General features: G+C 35.2%; 1 protein-coding gene across 4 annotated transcripts in view; it reads right to left on the reverse strand.

The window, feature by feature from the left end:
* MAPK10 (mitogen-activated protein kinase 10) overlaps window positions 1-20,176 on the reverse strand; it is a gene marked incomplete at both ends in the record, with an annotated part of 170,796 nt that overhangs the window by 79,988 nt on the left and 70,632 nt on the right. For 3 of the 4 annotated variants that reach the window (XM_081238356.1, XM_081238355.1, XM_081238357.1), the window contains 4 exons: window positions 6,546-6,711; window positions 7,412-7,550; window positions 8,622-8,680; window positions 12,829-12,958. In XM_081238356.1, the coding sequence (XP_081094482.1) occupies window positions 6,546-6,711; window positions 7,412-7,550; window positions 8,622-8,680; window positions 12,829-12,958 (494 nt within the window). Of the gene's footprint in view, window positions 1-4,034; window positions 4,107-6,545; window positions 6,712-7,411; window positions 7,551-8,621; window positions 8,681-12,828; window positions 12,959-20,176 lie in introns of all 4 variants that reach the window. The other variant, XM_081238354.1, reaches the window with a different exon arrangement.

Here is a 20,176-nt window from a genome sequence, read left to right on the forward strand (position 1 = left end):
CAGAGTTATTTCAAAGAGGGAAGAAGGATTAAGAATATCTATCTGGACTAGATCGATATAATAATCCACAACCTCCAATTTTTGTTCACCTTACTTTGATTATTCCCAATTTTCATTTGTCCAAGTTTAGAAAAGATATGATAGTTAATCTGAGGATGTTTTCTTCATTTCTTCAAATATATTTTTGGCAAATCATTCTCTGTTCCTTAATAACCTGGCTTCTTGGAAAGGTTATATGTACATCCTTTTCTTTCTAACTGAAATTTCTCATGTCCTCAGAGGGAAAGGCAAGAGGCAGTGTTTTAGCAATCTGTCAGTTTTAATTGGAGATAATATGCTTGAGGTCCAGAAGTTTCAAATGAATATGGTATGCCTATTTTTAACATTTCCCAGGTCCAGAGAACTTTGGCCAGAACTCAAAATGAAGGAATATCACAGACATTGCTCAAAAAAGGTGCTACCATTTGAAGTAGAATGAAAAACATAAGGTAGAAAAATATATTTAAAAGAAGCAGGATTAAGGAAAGAACTGGTATTATATGAAAACTATACTGGTATTATATGAGACTTCAGTAATCAAGAAAACAGCATGCCTTGGTTGGGTTGTGGGGTGGATGGAAGGAGTCAGGAACTAGATAGTCCTTTAAAAAAACAAAAAACAAAAAAACTTCTAAGGAAGCATCATAAAACTGCTTTACTATAAGTTATTATTAAAAAAACCAAAATCTTAATGAAATATAAAGTCACTGATGCCTCTTATATGATCATTGGACTATGTAAATAAAATAATGGACCTGGCATATTTATTGTTCTCTGGCTTGAAATTCTTCATGGGCCCAAGAATTATTAGTGATACTATATATTTTGTCAGCATATATGTTATGAAATAGGTTTTAATCATAAAACCATAATGAAAATTGAGTGTATAATAGTGTATGTTTATATAATTAAGAAACTCTTTACACAAGAAAAACAAACACTTTATAAATGTTCCTTCGGATATTAAAAAAAGCTAGCAAACTAATAAATTGAAAAGTAAATATGTATGTATGTAAGTTGCCAACACTTTTAGTCATCAAGAAACTACCTTGTGATACCATCTGGATCGTATCAATAGTCAAGAACCCCACACAACGTTTCTCAAAATGCAAAATGTTTAATACAATTTTAACAGAGGAAAATAGCTAAAACTTCGGTCGTCAATGATAATTTCATAAGATTTTCCCCATTTTTCAAGGTGTTTTACTACTTTTACTTAGGGTCAAGATTTTTTAAAAGGAGCATTAAAAAGTTCTGTTCAGAGAGAGGAATAATGTTGATTATGATGATAGAGTATTATAACATCATTTTTCAGCCTCAGAGCAATTCAACAGAAATTACTCTGAATAATTCTAAGTGAATTATTCACTTTGATTTTTTAAGTCTGAAGAATCTTGGAAGTAGTCAAGGTATAAATTAGCATATACTAAAATTTGATATTACTTCCAGTAAATGCTGGAATCATTTCAATATGTTAAAATATTTGTATGATTCTTCTCCCTATAAATAAGCTCCATCAGCCCCCAAACTTGTGTCTGATCATCATGGCCTAGTGAAGTTACTTCAATGCTCTGATCCCTTTATTATTGGTAGTAAGCTCTAATCACAAAACGATAATAACTTCATATAAAAATTAATGAAACAATTCCACTCAAAAACATATAGTACATGTAATCCATTGTTTAATAGGGATTTCTATGGTTTAGTTTAATTTTTAAATATAGTCATGACTAAGACATTAAATTATAATTTTAATTGTAGGCAAAATGAATTCCAATGCATTTCATCTGAAAGTTATTTACCCATATTTAAGTAAAATTAACTTAAGCAAGATATTTTCCACTATAATGACTTTATGTAACTTCCCCACTGACTTATAGGCCAGCAATATATGGCACTAGGCTATCGGATACCAGTATTTTATATAATCATCACAGGAGATAAATGAATACAGAATACAAACCCTTATCACAATCTACATTTTGTGTATTGGGGTTTATTTAATTTCTAGGACCATATTTATCAAGGATATATATTTTATGTATTGATATTTGCACAATTTACTTACAGTTCTAAACATTTTTCTAAAAAATAAACTAGGATAAAAGGAAAAACTGACCTCCAAGAGAACAATTTCTGGAAGAATGTAGAATTATCAATATGGTGCTATTATCTTTGCTTGTTTATCTGAAGGGTATTTTGGGTTCAAAACTGTTTTAATTTTTCCTAATTTTATTGGCTTTTAAATTTAATACTGCTAAAATAAGAGAAAAAGAACCCTGATAAATGCCTGAATAGCTAAATTAGATCTCAGAGAACCATGCTACATGGGAATCAAGTGATTGTAACAACAATGTCACACGGGAATGAGATATTTTGTAACATTTTGTCTTTGGGAATTGATTGAGAAGTTCTGGGTTTCTTCAATCTGAAATGTACTGTACCCCAAAGATAAAAGCACACACACACGCACACACACACAAATTCCTACTTTTGTATGAAATCAATACATATGAATGTGAATTACAATATTGTCCAAACCAACTACATGATTTGTATGAAATTGATCCTCAAAATAAATTCAATAACTAATTTAAAGTAAAATGAAATATTATCATTTAACTATATAATCAAAATAAAAATTGAGATATTTTACATGTTTTCTTTTTATATCTTCAAAACCCAGTAGGCATTTTGTACATCTAACACCTCTGAATTCAGACTAACCATATTTCAAGAGCTAATGTGGCTAGTGGCTACCTATTGGATAGTATAGTTGTAGAAAATGTCATTACTATTATATTACTATTGGAATTTAGAGAATATCTTATTAATATACAGTAGAATAAATAAATACCTACATTAAATGCATGGTCATTGTGGCATCAACTTTTTATTGTCAGATTTTTTTTATCATTGGCCTTTTCTTCTATTCCTACTAAATAATAATAATAATCTTTCTTACATTATAAGAGTTCTTAATAGAGCTTTCTTATTAATCAAATACAATACTTAACAGTTATGGATCACATGTTTACTGCCAATTTCTAAAACACTTCCAATAAAAAATTTCCAAAATATATTGAACTCACTCTTGCATTATTGTTGTTAAAGTTCTCAGTTGTTGTACTTAGATTTGCACAATTGTTTGTTAACAGGCTATTTCTGTATTTATAAAAATATATTTTCTATTAATATGTAAACTTTCTTATTGATATATTACAAACACATATATGTGCCTTCGTTAAAGAGTGAACTTTTGATCCTTTCAGAAATATACCAGCTCTTTTAACAATTCCAAATCAGAGATACCTGTTCAAGAAATTTCTGATGGAATCTAGTAGAAGACTAAGTGGTAGAACACAAATCAACACTGCTTTTTTTTTTTTTAAATTGACTATACTCCTCACATTATATATTTCATTTCTTTAATTCTAAATTTCATTGGAAAAGCATGTCTAAGTCACATCTCCAAGTCAGATGAGGAAAGCCTATTTTAAACCCACCTGACCTCCAGCAATTTGAATAATAATTATGATCTTTAAATGTGGAAGTTCTTGTTTGAAGGAAGATGTGCTATATTAAATTATTTAAGACTGGATATAGTGTCAAGGGTAATTCAAATTAATAAAGGCGTGGACAGAAGCTTAAGATGTCAGCAAGTAGAGAAATAATTATGCCTAAATTTGTTGCAGCATAAAATGGTTTTAGAAGGGAGATGGATAATATTTGCAAATAGTTACTGCTATTTTGAGTTACAGATAAGAAAATTTAAGAAGAAAAAAACCCATTGAAAATTTAATTAAAACAAACCATTGAGGTACGTAGTCTTCAGTACTGGTCAGATTAGAGAAATAATCACTTTTTTTTTAGTCACAGTTATACCACTTACCCAACTTTTTGCTTCTATCTTTACTCTCCTGGCAAAATCATTATGTGTTTAAAGGGAGAGAGAACAAAACAGGTAAGGCTGCAGCAAAAAGGTACAAGGATACAGTCCCTTCCTGGAAAGAGGATTTTGTGGCGAACCATTTCTCCCATAATGCATCCCACAGACCATATATCCACTAGAATAAGAGAGAGGGAAGTGAAGAAAAGGGAGGAAAGTAAAGTTAACTAAGATAATTGATCTCTGAAGGAGGAGGAAAAAGAACAGTTTGATTAGAAGGTACAAATTTTGTCTCCCACCAAAAGTTGGCCAAAAAGGTGAGTTAAAACCAACAATATAATATCACATAAACAATATCTAGTATAAGAACTCAAATTAATTTTTTAAAGTTACTTTATGAGTGCTTTAGATTGCCCTTTAGTGCCATAAAATAGTAGCATGGAAAAGCAGCAGCTTAACCAAAACTATCTCCATGCCACGTGACAGCTAAAAGCCACCAAAGGGTTTTCGATGTCATTTGCTGGATGCAGAGAAAGTAATCTGAATAGACCCTTAGGGGCGGCTGTTTCCATTTTCTATTCTATTCAATTACACGGAATAGGGCAACTAGAGGCCTCCTTTTTCTTGGTCCAAAATAAGGTGCATGCAACTAAATCCAAGAAACTAGGAAATGGCTGGAACCATGGTTTAGGCAGAAATATTGGAATCCCTGGTATTCAAGACTTAGTTTTTCCTTCAGAAGTTATTCTTGTAAATAAATACCAGTTTTTGTTTCTGTTTGAAATATTTCAAGAAAAAAGATGCATAAATAATTTGCACATGTATAAAGGAATCATGACATAAATAAAGTATTAAAGGTGTTAAAAAGTTGTTACACACATATGTTCCTCAATTGTCATACTTGTTAACAAAACAGGCTTCACCTTCTCTTACTAATCTTTACCCTCTTCCAACTTGCTTTTTAGTAAGGACAAAGGGAACTCTGGGGCAGAAACATTAGGCTAAAATGCTCCTTGGGGAAGGAAGGCAGGGTTCGGTGCACAGGGTAGCTGGGCATGCCTGTTGTCAGAGCAAGCAGGTTTTTCTGCATGATAACCTTTATCCCATATGGAGGTGAGAGCAGCACAAGGGTGCTAGGTGTGCTTTCTGCATGGATCAGGAGAAGTCAAAAAACTAAGGCAGCAACTTGCAATCCTTTCTAATGAGGGAAGAACAAGGGATGAGATCACGTGCCATCTGTACAGCAAAGGTCTGAAAATCCATAATAGCAAATTCAGAACACCCTCCCCCCAGATTCTTGTAGATTCCTGATTTCTTGAATTTTTTAATTTGTTCCCATTTTGATTTTTTAAAAATAACATATGAAGAATGTATACAACTATCTTCTTTTCCAAATAAGTTAGGTGTGGTATTGCCTTGGGAAGAGGACTAGATTTTCCTCTTCCAAGTCAAAATGGATTAGAATTCTGCCATTGACCAACACAGTAAACTTGACCTTCCTAAGAACTTTTTCCCTTCCTCTGCACAAATGCACAAAAGTATTGGCTCTCTTCTAATCTGGAAGGGCACAAATAAATTTTTTAAAACTTTGGTGGCCAGGGAATTTTCATAAAAGTACTCTGTAGCACCTACACATAAAAATACAATGATAATTATTTCTATAAAACTTATAGATTGCCAGGAACTAAATAGAATAGAATATCAAAATGAGTATGAAAGGTACACTGAGTGCATATATACAATTCTAATTTAAGACAAGTTTAATTCCTAAATATAGTGGATGTGTTTTTTTAATACACCTCATTACTTATTAGAGATATTCTTTTCAAAATAATATATTGCAATGCTTTCTAATAAGTATTTTTATAAATGCTTCATTTTAATAAAGTCAAATTGAAATACATTTTGAAGATTCTTTCTACCTTTTCTTTTAAAGTGTTAATGAGTACTAGATTTTCTTCATAAACTCAATAGCATAAAATTTAATACTTTTCTCTCTCTATGGTTTTAGAATTTATAAAAACTTACTAGGCAATTGCTACCTTAACTATTACTTATGGAACACTTTAAAGTATTAAAGAAATTCTTATCCAACTTGAACAATTTGGATTATTCTAAATTGACTGTGCATTGAGCATTTGTGAATATTCTTGCTCCAAGGATTTGTGTTATCTTTTTGTTTGTCTTTTCCTAAGACTAGAGCCATCAATTTAAGAAGTGACATAAAGCCAAATGGCTAAATGCAGTAGATAGATTTCTTCCTGTTTATACTCACTTTGAGCTGAGCTGCCACCTAAATAGTAATTTTTCTCAATATCTATAGCATGTATGTTAATCAGTATCCACTTGACTGTTTAATCAGACTCCATTTACAATTCTTTTTAGCTATGATATTTCAGTGTTCTTCTAACCAAGCTTACTTCTCAGAAACATCCTTTACGTGTTTAATGAGTGATTCTTCATAGTAACATTTTTTTAAAAACCTCTGAATATGAAAGCTGGCAACCTTATTTTTAAAAAGTTCATATACATGAGAGAGAACATTATTATTGGCTCTCTAAAACACGTACTCATTTTCTTCACAGTTTCTTTGGCTGGTACTCAGAAGCATCCTTACCGTTCTCCTTGTAGCCCATTCCCAGAATAACCTCGGGGGCCCTGTAATAACGTGTCACCACATAAGGAGTCATCATGAAGCTTGTGCCTGCTGTCCTGGCCAGTCCAAAGTCTAGGATTTTCAATGTACAATCAGACTTGACTACAATGTTACTTGGTTTCAAGTCCTGACAATAGGAACAAGAGAAGATATTAAAAGCTAGCATCGAATGGAACATGTGATTTCCATCTACTCAATCAACATGGCAGTCTTGCAATAGCACTGATGGGTGCCTGCCTGCCATTGACTGTAGAGCCGTATGTAAAGCAAAAGAGTACTTCCCAAAAGAAATTTACAATTAGTTTTGGGATTTCTTTGTTTTAACATCCTCAGAAACTTCTTTAAACCCAGAAGAGAATTGTATCATTTTTACAATTTAGGCTCATCTTGGGAAGAGGGTTTTAGAAAAAAAAACGTCATTTATTGTCATCTGTTAGGTTTCTCCTTATGGCAACATAAACCTTTTAGTTTATACTTCATTTCTAGGCCAGACAGAAGAGCAGATCAGGGCTGCTGTCTTTATGTGACCAGAAACAGTGGAAATGAACTGTCTTGTTTCAGCTGCACATATGACTCTGCCAATCAGAATTTCTGAGAAGCCTTGGAAGCTGACTCTCAATGAGCTGAAACAAAATGTTAAACAAAACCAACTACAGTGTGCTAAAGTCTCTTCCTACACATTAGTGAACTATGTGCTAAGTCTATAGTAAAATAAATGAAGTACATTATATTTAACCAAGCTCCCCTACATAAAGAAAATAATCTACAGTTGCTCTTTCTCTTCTCCACAAGCATCTTCATTATAATTCTGGACTAAGTATTCTTACCCTGTGAATAATTCCAGCAGAGTGAAGGTGCTTGATGCCACACAACATTTGGTATAGCAGGTAAGACATTCGCTCGTGGTCTAACTCCATCTGAATCACCTGACACAAGTTGGCATCCATCAGTTCCATTACTAAGTAACTGCAAGGTAAGTCCACATTGTAAGTTCCAAATCACAAGACATGTGAAGTCCTTCAAAAAAGTCAGGATTCTCTCCTAAATCTATAAGTTTCTGAACTTCCCAGCTCAAATTTTGACTGAATTAAGTATATGAAAAACCTCCAAGTATTGCATGCACGTTAGCTATGGTAACTCTACCACAAAGATGTTAATAGAAATAACATTTATTAGTGTGTGGTTCCTGTCCATATATTTTGTACCTTCATCTTGTTCTCATTTTACCCTGAATTCCCTGAACTCTTTCCCGTGTATTATGATTACAAATTAAAAAAAAAATTCAGAATAGCATCTTCCATTAAATGCAAGGTATCTGTGTTAAATAAGACAACGTGCTAGGATTCACTTCCTCTCCTCTGCTTATTGTCATTATACTTCTGGAAGTTTTTTTTGCACAAAATCAAAGGCACCACAAAAATAGAAAGAAAGATTAAGGATGATTTTTTATCGTGTCCGTCATTAATATTTCTCAAAGTGAATTGACTCATTCTAGAAAGTTCACAGAATAAATTAAAAATAAGTGAAAATAGGGCTTCCCTGGTGGCGCAGTGGTTGAGAGTCCGCCTGCCGATGCAGGGGACGCGGGTTCATGCCCTGGTCCGGGAAGATCCCACATGCCGCGGAGCGGCTGGGCCTGTGAGCCGTGGCTGCTGAGCCTGCACGTCCGGAGCCTGTGCTCCGCAACGGAAGAGGCCACAACAGTGAGAGGCCCGTGTACCGCAAAAAAAAATAAATAGATAAATAAATAAAGTAAAAATATAGAATAAATAGTAAGGCTTCCCTGATTCTGACTGAACTAAGAATATGGGGCAACAAGTCAAAGAGCCATAAGGCCAGAAAGTAGCAGAAGTGTCTTTCCAGGAAGAAGCGGCAGAAACAGAACCTTCTCTCCTGTCACTGGATCCCTTTCATTTGCCGCCAGTTCTTACCTCCTTTTGATCTCTACAAGGGATTTCATTCATCTGATTTTTGTCAATATCACTTGAGTTATTTGAATGTTATGCTCCCCTTTCCTTCATGAGTTTCGTTACTTACACATCTTGGAACTCCTCCAGCGTTTTCTGGGGTGTGAAGACATTTAATAAACTAATAATCTGGAGAAGAGACAGTGGAAGGGAGAGAAGAAGGAGAGAAAGAAAAGGGGAGAAAATGAATTATTTAAAAAGCATATTTGAACAAGCACTTATTCCAACTCAAAGTCACATATTAGTGCTATGGTGGATATAGAAAAGTCGGCAAAATTTTCTAGAACTGTATCACAGAATATTCAAAAACGTATTCAGAAAGGACATGTAATCTGTCTTCAGGTTAAAATGCAATTAAAAAGCTCAAATTCTTAGGCAGAGAAAATAGTCATAGAAGATATATGACTGTGATATTGCTTTAGAGTGTGATTCTCCTTAGTAAATATAGGGTTGTAATGTAACTAAACAAAAAAGAGGAAAAGCCATGTAAGAAAAGTAAGGCAGCAGTGAAATAACCAGCAAGACTTAGCAAGGCTATGTCTTCCTCTAAATGAAAAGGTGGTGTTTAAGTCAAGGAGATGTTCTACGTTAAGGAGGTATTATAAGTCAAGAGTTTTTTGTGTTGTTACTTTAGTTTTTTTGCTTCTATTTCACACTCAAATATTATTTAAACTAATGCTCCAATGGTATGTGTGGGGAAAGGTATATCTTGGATGATATCAATGATGAATTTAATGACAAATGTATTTTAAGTTATAAAAATGATTTTTTAAATTTTTTGTTTCCTGCTTTAGTTATTTTATATATTAGGTAGTAAAGAAGTTTACCTTCTAGCATAAGTAAATGTTAAAAGGAAAAAAACCTTTGTTTTATGCAAATAGATTACATACATAAATAACTCAAAATTGTCTTTCAGCTAAATATTCTGTACTAAAGTGCCAGTGGGAAATAAAAATAAAAAATATAGATAACAGACCTCTACTCATAGGATGGATGCAACCATTTCACAAAAACAAATTTAAGATTTGCCCATCTTTAAAACATGAAGTAATGAATTAAATAAAGTTCATAAATGGTATAGAAACACGAAGTAATAAACAAAACAAAATGATTTTCAACATCGGAGAAATGCAGTCAATCTAAGGAATGCTTTAGGCCTTCAGTAGTTTTCAATTATTGAGGAATTACTGAGAAAAAAAATCACAACACCCATCCAATACTTTCATATATATATATATATATATATATATATATATATATATATATATATATATATATATATATATATATATACAGGGTAATCGTTATAACATATCAAAAAACGCAAGATTATCTCTTCTGAAGCAACCTTGCAGCGTGGAATATGCATATGGAAATAAAACTGTTTCAAAATATTTTTTAAAAATATTTATTTACTTATTTGGCTGTGCCAGGTCTTAGTTGCAGCACGTGGGATTTAGTTCCCTGACGAGGGATCAAACCCAGGCTCCCTACTCGGGGAGCATGGAGCCTTAACCACTGGACAACCAGGGAATTCCCTCAAAATATTTTTAAAACTTGTGATTAAAGTGCTTTGCTATTCTGTATACTTAGTTATGGTGTGTATTGAAAAATGTCTACAGCTCTCGTTGGAACTGTGAGCCTGTGTTTATAGTCCTTAATCTTAGAAAGTAATTCATTTTGATATTTGTTCAAACAAAAACATCAGAGACTGTGTGTGGGACACACACACACAACACGTACAAACAACCATTAAAGATGAAAAAATGCTAATCCATATTATCTGGTGAATAAATAATCTAGGTAATCTAAATTAATCTAGAAAATAGCATTACAATGTTAAATAAATCAAGGTTTATTATTTTAAAAGGTAAATTCCCCACTATATATTCTTGTATTCCCCTTTTCTATGCTCTTGTTTTAACACCTTCATTGTCTTTGATTTTCCTCTGAGTATTCCTCCTCTGTTCTTTCTTTGATCCCTTATAAATCCTAACTCCTATTAATAGCCAATTAAAAATCTTATCTTTAGAAACAGACCATCACAGGTATTTCCATTTAGTTCAAACGTTTTCAGGCAGGAATCTGATGCAGTTCCTTTTTTTATTCCAACACATTAAAATGCACAGATGTGAATCAACGTCTGTCATGGCCCCACAATCATACCAGCTATCATTTCCTAGAATTGTGTTCATTTTCTAAATGGATTGTCTTCTTTATTATTGAAAACTTAATTGGGGTTGCTTCACTATTTTACATTATTTTCCTCAGCATTTCCAGCGTTCTTCATTCTGACTGCTTGTAGTTAGTATTACAAGCAATAATGTGGAATTTGCATTTGGTTGTCAGTGAACTTCCTTTCTGTTAACAAGTTCCAGAAATTTATTTCCCTAGATTTATATACATACATGCATACAAATATATGTACATACACAAACATATGCACATACACACATAGCAGGTAGGATGCCATTTACAAATTATTATTTCAATTTGGAAATCCTTTTTAGGTAACATAAATGTGAACCCCCATATCCCAGTCAAGAATGGGGAGTAGGATTCCCTCAAATTGGCAAAGTAAGTGGGAATTTTTCCACAATGTATTTATTGCATTATAGGGACTGGAGGGAGGATTAGGGAAATATAAATATTCAATATATGAAAACAAAAAACTATTGAAACTTCCCATGCAGTTGTTTCATTGCTTGTGTCCATCCATCTTCCATTGCCTATGGTACTTCTCATCCTCTTTGCTATCATAAAAATAGATTGCATTGCTCATGTGGTTAATCTTGTTCCTGCCTTTATTTCACATACTGAAAGAACAAATTGCTTTAGCAGATGATCTTTGTTAGGAATCATCATTTCTAACATTTCTATATTCCTTTCTAGAAGTATCATGTTCCTTGCCTGGCCAAATCAGACATGGGTACATTCTTCATAAAATTTCTCTTTCTGAGTGAGGCCTTTCCTGCTAAACCTATTTAAAAGAGTAACCCTACCCACTCTGCACTGACCAGTATTTTTTATCTTTCTTCTTGGTTTTGTTTTCCTTGGTAGCACTTATTACTATCTGACATTCTAAACATTGACCTACCTATTTTGTAGACTGCCTTTCTCTTCCCAGTAGAACATGAGCATCGCATGGGCAGGGATTTGTCTCTCTTGTCTTCACTGCTGTATGTTTAGCATCTAGAGCATCTAGATCTATACCTGGAACACTGTATTCATTTAACTGTCAAATGACTGAACTAAAAAGTCATTGGAGTAGAGTAATCGGGGGAAAATGAAACACTGTCATTGGGCCTAAATCCACATATTTGTATTTTAAATATCTTTCAACTAAACACTCATACATTTGCTTCTACTTAGTACCTTATGACAAATTCAGCTGTTTATAAAACTGCACTGATAATTTCATGTATTCTGTGATTTTCATACTCAAGAAAAACTTTATAAGGAGTTATTATTATAGTTTTATAATAATTTATTTTTATTATATGTTTATATGTAATAAATTATATATAAAATATTTATTAGAATTTATTTATTAATTGTCTTTATTAAAATAAGAATTATCTCCCATTTATCCTTACTAAGAAGAACAGGAGCACAGAAAGAATTCTAGAGGCCTTTGCCGGTGTTTGAAGATTATACTCTGAAGTGAAGAAAGCCCTGTAATGGTGTTCCCTACTTAGTTCCAATGTGAAATGTTCTTAACAAGCCTGTTCTGAAGTACACTACAGATAGGTCCCTGCATGTTTGCCCAACCCTACAAAAAGCAAGATGCCAAAGCACAGTGTACACTGAACAGTTGGAGGATACTGCCAGACTATAGCTAAAAGTAAAAGGAGATAAAAATCTTCACCTGTTAATAATTAAATTTAAATTTTTTATAAAGAAACATAGCATATTGTTCTTCAGGATAGTTTTGGTTTGGTTTTGGTTTGTTTGGGTGGGTTTTTTTTAAATTTATTTTGGAAATGCATGAAGTTCTCTGGTTAATTTGGAGCAAGATAACCAAATACGGTTAATTTCTTAACAGGGAAATATCTATCAGATTCATCCCCTCCATGCCATATGATTTTCAGATGATTTTTAAGAAGAAAGCTACCATGAGCACAATGAAAGCAAATGTAGCATATGGGCAGGATAAACAATCTTAAGGGGCAAAAATTGCAAAGTAAAGAAAGCTTTTCCTACTCAAGTTGGCATACTGATCTTTTTTTTCCCAATCTCACCACCTCCTACCACAGAGCTTTAAAATAAGCACTCACGTTTTTATGGTTCACACACTTCATGAGGACCAGCTCCCGGTAAGCTCTCTTGGCATGCGTTTGGTTCTGAAAGGGTCTGCTGAGCTTCTTAATGGCCACATTTCTGTCAAGAACAGCATCATACGCAGCACTGCAGAGACCCAAGACCAATCCAGAATTAAGAACAAAGGAGCCCTTAGAATTCCCGCCTACCAAACTAAAGATACAGATAAGGAAAATACTAGTTTGGAATCCTACTCAAATACCTGCTTCTCAAGCCACATGTCAATCAGGCTGTAAAAAAAGACGTAAGAGTGACTAGTATAGAAACATTCTACTTGCTAGGAAAAGAAAAAGAGTATCTTGCCCAGAAAACAGCATGTAATTGCATCAGTGAGTCGGGGACAAAAGAAAGAAAAGTGCTCAACTTTCCCACTGGCCATGCGACTGTGGCAAGTCATTTAATCTCTCTGGGCTTGAATTTCTCATTCACTAATATGTGATATTTAGCTGTGAAACTTTATTGTTCTTTGATCGTTTTCAGTGGACATTCATTCTTTCCCCACTCACAGGACCAGTTTTTTGTTGTTGTTGTTGTTGTTGTTGTTGTTTTGCGGTACGCGGGCTTTCACTGTTGTGGCCTCTCCCGTTGCGGAGCACAGGCTCTGGACGTGCAGGCTCAGCGGCCATGGCTCACGGGCCCAGCCGCTCCGCGGCATGTGGGATCCTCCCGGACCGGGGCACGAACCCGCGTCCCCTGCATCGGCAGGCGGACTCTCAACCACTGCACCACCAGGGAAGCCCCCACAGGACCAGTTTTTAAGGTGTGACATTAATTGCCATGAATGCACAGGTGGGCTGATGCTCAAAGTGCACTCATTAACAATAACAAAGCTTGAAATAAGGAAGGCAGTCAGAGAGGGTTTCAGAAGCATAAATCATTACATTTAAATACAAAGACAGAAATGAATGCTACTAACATTTGAAGCTTTCAAGCCATTTGAGAAGAATTTACTATGCTTTATGTTTCTGCCATACTCAGAATACATGGGTTTAGGGATCAAATGAGGAAGTGAATCTCTTTTTGCTAAATATTATACCTAATGAACCCTCTCACAAAGTTTTGTCCATCTCTGCAAATTTGGGTTGTCCTGGACTTTGTCTTCGTTGCTAGGAAAGAAGGGAGCAACCAATATCCTATTGATCTATTGAATTGGAAGTGACATTAACCATTTAGAGCTCATGCCACTAAACTAAAAGATAAATAAGAGGTTTGCTGTATTGCAAATAGACTCACAAGAGAAGTTTGGACAAAGTCTTAGAGTTCATCTGGTCCATGCCTGCATTTAATACTTATTCCTCTCCAAAACACCTCCATCAAATTTTGACCAGTTTCTGCTTGAGTATCTTCAAAAACATGGACCCCTTTACATAAAGGCAGCTCATTCTGTTTTTGGAAAGCTCTTAGAGTTAGAAATGTCATCATTCTAATAAACAGAGTTGTCTCTCTGTGATTTCTACTAACTACTGTCAGCCCTGCCTTCCAGGGCAACTCAAAATAAAGTATTCCCTTTACATCATGACAAGCCCATAATGTTTGAAATCTATTAAAGGACCTTGCACAACGTCTGGCCTACTCTATAAGCACTCAGTAAGCACTCAATAACTTCGCTTTTCTTATTCCCCCTCTAGGTCTTTTCTTTCTTAAGCTAAATGGTCCTACTACCATTTGTCAGAGTGCGATTTCAAGTCCTAGTACCACCTGGTCAGCTTCCTCTGAATATATTACAGTCTGTTGATGTCCTCTGAAAATGCTATTGTTACTCTAAGCATGGAGTGTCAGTGAAGACTAGGGAAAGGCTACCAACTCCTTCATTTATTCACTTGCTTCATTTATTCATTCTGTTGACACAGTTAATACAGCTAAGTCTGTCCTGGTTTCCTTGATAAATGCATCACACACTATTGATTCACAGTGAACCTATGCTAATTAGAAATACTGTCTTTTTAAAAACTTGTGCTGCTATTCAACTCTGTATTTTAGCACTGGTACTTCTTTTCTTTTGTTTGTTCTGTTCTTGTTATCAATGTCAGCACAAGTAAAGAGTCAAATGGGCATACATCTTATAGGTAGTGTACAAGGGCAACAGTGAATTTGGAAATACAGGAATTAAACTTGCTTTCTGAAGCTAGGAAATTGTGTCAGCAGGAAAGTGCTCAGAACAGTCACCTTAAAGAGGAAGACTAAATTTTAAGCCAAAACAACTTAGGTGAAGTCATTAAAATATCTAAAGAAAGAATAGCAATTAGTCATGTGGGCCTAGGAAGGAGTCAAAGAGGTAAATTCTGGTACTGCCTGGTGAAATAAGAAAGTGTGCTCTCAGGTAGGTCCAGGGATCCAGTCAGCCAGGTGGACATCCCTACTGTGACTGTCAGAGGCTACAGCCAGTTAGCAATCTGATCTGTATCTCTTTAGTCTGATTCTATCCTCTGCAGTCAAAATTCTACTCATGAGGCTCTCCTTCAGAATTCTGCATATAAGAATTATGCCCATATTTGGTTAGCTTGACTACTGCATGTCTCGTAATTTAGTAAATCGGAATCTGGTTTCGTGTGTGAGCTTTCAGTGAGGCTTGTCGATGTGAGTTTGAGTCCCTGAGATACTGAACAGATCCTGGAGACAGTAGGCCCATGTGGGATGACTGAGAAAATGCTGCCCTCTGGGGATCTTGGCAGGTTCTGGCCAGTCTCTCCTAGAAATTTTGTGATGTTCTCTCTCCCTCTGGTACCTCTTTCTTAAAGAAATTCTAGGCCTGAATCTCAACACTACTGCTTGCTAGATGTGAAGCTATGAGCAAGCCACTTACACTTTCTGGAATCAGTTTCCACATGCTTAAAAATGGAGGTAATAACAACCTGACAAGATTGTTATAAGAAGTAAATGAGGTAGTAATGTATCTACAACCCCTTGCCTAGAGTGTGCACTCAATAAATAATGACTATTACTATTTTTAAAGTCAATGTCCTTGCTGGAGTCATTGTGTAATGCAGGGCAGGATAAGATATATATATATAATTTTTTTGATATTTATCTGCTATAATTGGACATGTATCTACTAATCAGCAGTTTTAAATCTTTCTACTAATTACAGATCCATTCAACTATACCACTGTCCTGAGCATATTTCACAAGTTTATCCCATGTTATAAAAGTCTGGGACAAAAGCCTTGTTAAAATCCAGACACATAGAGCCACACAGTTCTATTACCTACCACTTTAATAAGCTACTTGGTGTGATTTGTTTTTAATGAAACCCCTATTCCCAGTCATCACTACATCCTTTCTTAATGACTCTCAGGGTATCTTTTCTAACCAATACTAGGACCAATATCAAGTTCAGTAGGTGTCTCTTATAACCTCTTTCTTCCTTCTAAAGAAATAACGTTCACCTATCTACAGTTGTATGGAATATGGTGGTTTGGCCCATTGAACTTCCATTTACTCCTTTGTATCACGCCTTCCTGTACTGAAGAGACTTGAGAGACACACATACAATTCCTAGATGCTTTTTCAGCTAGTACTCTGGATTCCAATATGGTCCTGCCAAGCAGATGCAACTGTGGGAGATTTGCAAGGCAAAAGTGAGGGTGGTCATCTTCTAACATTTCTTAGTTAGCAAGCACAGTCTCAGGAAGATGTGAAATTTTCTTCTGAAGCAGTGATTCATGTCATTTTCCAGAATCCTGGGAGAGAAGATGGTTTGAAGCAGAGGCAACAGTGGTCTCCAGAGCCTAGTCACCAGCATGATGGAGTAGTGATGACGGTAATAATGAGTGCACAGTTCCAGCTCTGTGATTTTAAAATCTCGGTTACAATCATGTATTCCAGAAGTTCACTTTTTTTAGGATACTCTCAGAGGTTGGAGCTCCCATGGTGATTCATCTCTCTCATGTCTGGGAGTCCTTCCAGGAAGCCCAGACTAGAGTTCACTTCTCCAGGCCTTCCAGTGATTTGCAAGCACCCAATTTACTGTATTAAATCTTTGCCTACTTACAATGTTTCTGCCTCCTGCCATGAACCCTGGCTGATACTACAATCTTTCCCATTTTCTGTAATTCCTCAGTGATTACTGGCAGCAGTTTAGCAAATACATCTGCAAATTGGAATCACTGGTTGCTGCATAGTCACAAATTAATGTCTGAAAGTTTTTTGTTACTCTGAAGTCCTTCTTTCTTTGAATCTTGGACTATAGAATTTTACTTTATTTCTTTCAGTGGCTTTTCTTTTTTTTCCCTTCATGCTGGTAAAAAAAGAGATAAATCTTTATGAAGGTTTTTCAGCAACTTCTAGCAACTTTCCAGCAATTCTGCTGAAAATTTTCTAGCAGTTTCTTAATATACTCACTTCCACGTCTACCAGGTTTATTCATGAAAGAAAGATACAGCCTTCTTTTGTTATGCTCCTGTCATTTAATCCAGTTTTATGATGCAATAAAGCTATGTTTACCTCCTTGAATGTATTTATATAAACACACACACACACATCCCTGTAGGCAAGTCTTACTCTCAACATAAAATCAGTTGTTTTGATTTTTTTTTCCTTCTGGAAATTGCAGACAACCTGTTGCAAAGTTTTCTTCTTCCTAAGTCATAATTATTTATTTGATAATTTCTCTTGTTCCCCTTCCCTATCACATTTAAAATGTTCTTGATCAATATTAACATGTTTGTGGGCAAAAAATTTAAAAATTAACTAAAAAATCCCTAGGCATTGTGAGAAGAACTTTATGTCTTAAAAAATAAAAATTAGAAAACCTTATCATTGGAGCATCTTAAACATCTTAAGCCATAGCTGGGCAAGCCAAATTCTGTCCTGGAATATACGCTGCACCCTTCACTGTTCTTTTCCCATGTTTCCATATTCTCACTTTGACCTTTACCAAAGGCCTGGACTTTAATTGAAAACTATCAAAAAATCTCTACCTCATGCCCTCAAATATCTCACTTTTATGCCCAAACATTATAGTCCCTAGACATGCTATCAAGACACTGATTCCACCACAGAGAAACATGTTGGCCAACCCGCAAAATCACCTCTGCCTCGAGGCTTTTGCATTGTTCCTTCTGCCAGGAATGCTCTTCCCACGTCCTCACTTGCCTGACTCCATCTTGTAATTCAGGTTTCAGCCTAAATATCATCTCCTCAGTAGAGGCCTTCCTTAATCCCCATATCAAAAGTCAACAGCTGATTTTTTGGACTAATTTGTCATTGAATTGCTTGGCTATATCAATTTGGTTATATTTTGTTAGAGATACTTTTGATTACAAGTAATAGAATTATGACTAATAGTGGCTTAACTATTAAAGATCTTCATTATATCATACAATGGAAAGTCTAGAAGTAGGCATATCCCAGTTTTAGGAATACGTTATAACTCTCATGGGCCCTAGGCACTTTTGGCTTCCGATTTTCTGCAAATTGTTTCTAAGCATGTTGAAAAAACAGCCAATAACAGAAATCCATTAGTGCATCAAAGGGAAGTGTAGGTGCTGTGATGCACTGCTAAGATTCCCCTTCAGGAATAAAGGACTTTTTATCCCATCTGCTGGGAATGCTGCTGGCACACAGCCTCTCAGCTCTTAGTCCCCTATGGTTATAACCTTAGCTGAAAAGAGCTGCCTAACTGAAGTTACACTCTCTTCTTGGGCAGCCTTCAATCAGCGACTAAGAAATCTGGGATTGTGAAAGTCTGGCCACCTCACCCCAACTCAGGACAGCTAGGAAGGCTCATTCTCTCTTCAAAACTCCCAAAAGGGCCAGCTGAGCCATCCACTGAGATTTCATTGCAGCTGAACTTCTGACTTTGCTTCCTTTCCACAGCTGTAAACCCCCAAACACTCCCTAATAAATCTGCATACGATACCATCTCAAAGTGTATTTTCTGGGGAATGCAATATTTGACAAGCAGTAACTCATGACCAAATACAGCAATAAGCTGTGGAGTCCACCTGAATCTTTTTCTAAGCAAAAGGCAGGGTCCCATTGTGGATGAAGGTGGCTGGGCTCAGAGCTCAACCCCAAGAAAGCCATTTCACCTATGCAACAAACTAAGCTAGATGACCAAGCCTAGTTATATAGATTCTAATCAACACCACTTTGCACTTTATGGACAACAGAGTTGAAGCAGGGGTAGCAAGGGGCTCAGAAGCAAAGCCCTGAAAGATAGCACCAAAAGCAGCAGCTCTTCCAAATACTAGAAATTGAATTAGCACTTTACAGCCCTTCAGCAAACTAGTGATGGGGGAGATCACACAAAGGTTTACCACGTGGATAATGAATGTGGGACTAGCTAAACAAACTCATCACCACAGAAAATAGATGAAAGTAAAGAAGATAGTTACCCTAAGCATAAGGCAACCATATTCTTGGAAATCAGATTGATGGCATTAGTGAAGAATTGAAGTCTCCCAAAGAGGTACTTCTTCATCTCAGTGAGATGGAGTGATAGGGTGCATGCAAGTGCTGCCTCTCTTGATCTTCTTTTATCTTTGTGACAAGTTGTCTCATGGTCACCCTGCTGCCCTTAGTGACCATTCAGAGCACCACCCATGTATGACCCAGCTCATGATTTAAACTACAAAATCCACAAAGCTCCAAGGCTGCTATTTGATAGGCTAAGTAGTAAACTTGGGAAATTAGAGTTTAGCTTGATATGAAATATGTGAGGGTACAGAGGCTGGTCAGCCCGCTATAAAGCATATAGTGAGGATATAGAGAGTAGTCAGAATATTCTTGCTATACTGATTTTGCCATTTGTGTGGCATAAATCTATAATTATTTACTTTTTAGTGTTTATTAAAGTTTTTTTAACTTTGCAATAAACCCTTTTGACAAAAATAAATAAAATTGAGACTGCATATTTAATTAAAATACTATATGCTATATAGATATAGTAGATATATAGTAATATAGTGTATATATAGTATATATAGTATAGTATACTATAGTAATATGGTATATATAGTATATATATAATAGTAATAGTGTGCTATACTATTTCTCATGTTTTCTTGGGCATGACTAATGAAAACCAGAAAATAATTCTCCTAAAGGAACATCAGTATCTATTTCAAAATTAGTAATTATTTTAAGAAAACTGTTTCCAAGGACGATAATTTAACACATGCACCTACAAAAAATGCATTTAAACCATGACTTTTCATTTAGATCAAATGACTGTTCTTCTAAATTAATTTTGCTTATTTTCTGTCCCAAGGGTTTTTTTTTTTTTTGGATATGCACAAAAAGTTAAGCAACAGCTTGTTAATGTGTTGCCTCCATTAGCAGAAAAATAATTTTGAAAGCATT

The sequence above is a fragment of the Mesoplodon bidens genome (assembly GCF_964165515.1).
Source record: "Mesoplodon bidens genome assembly, chromosome: 1".
Taxonomy (NCBI): Eukaryota; Metazoa; Chordata; class Mammalia; order Artiodactyla; family Ziphiidae; genus Mesoplodon; species Mesoplodon bidens.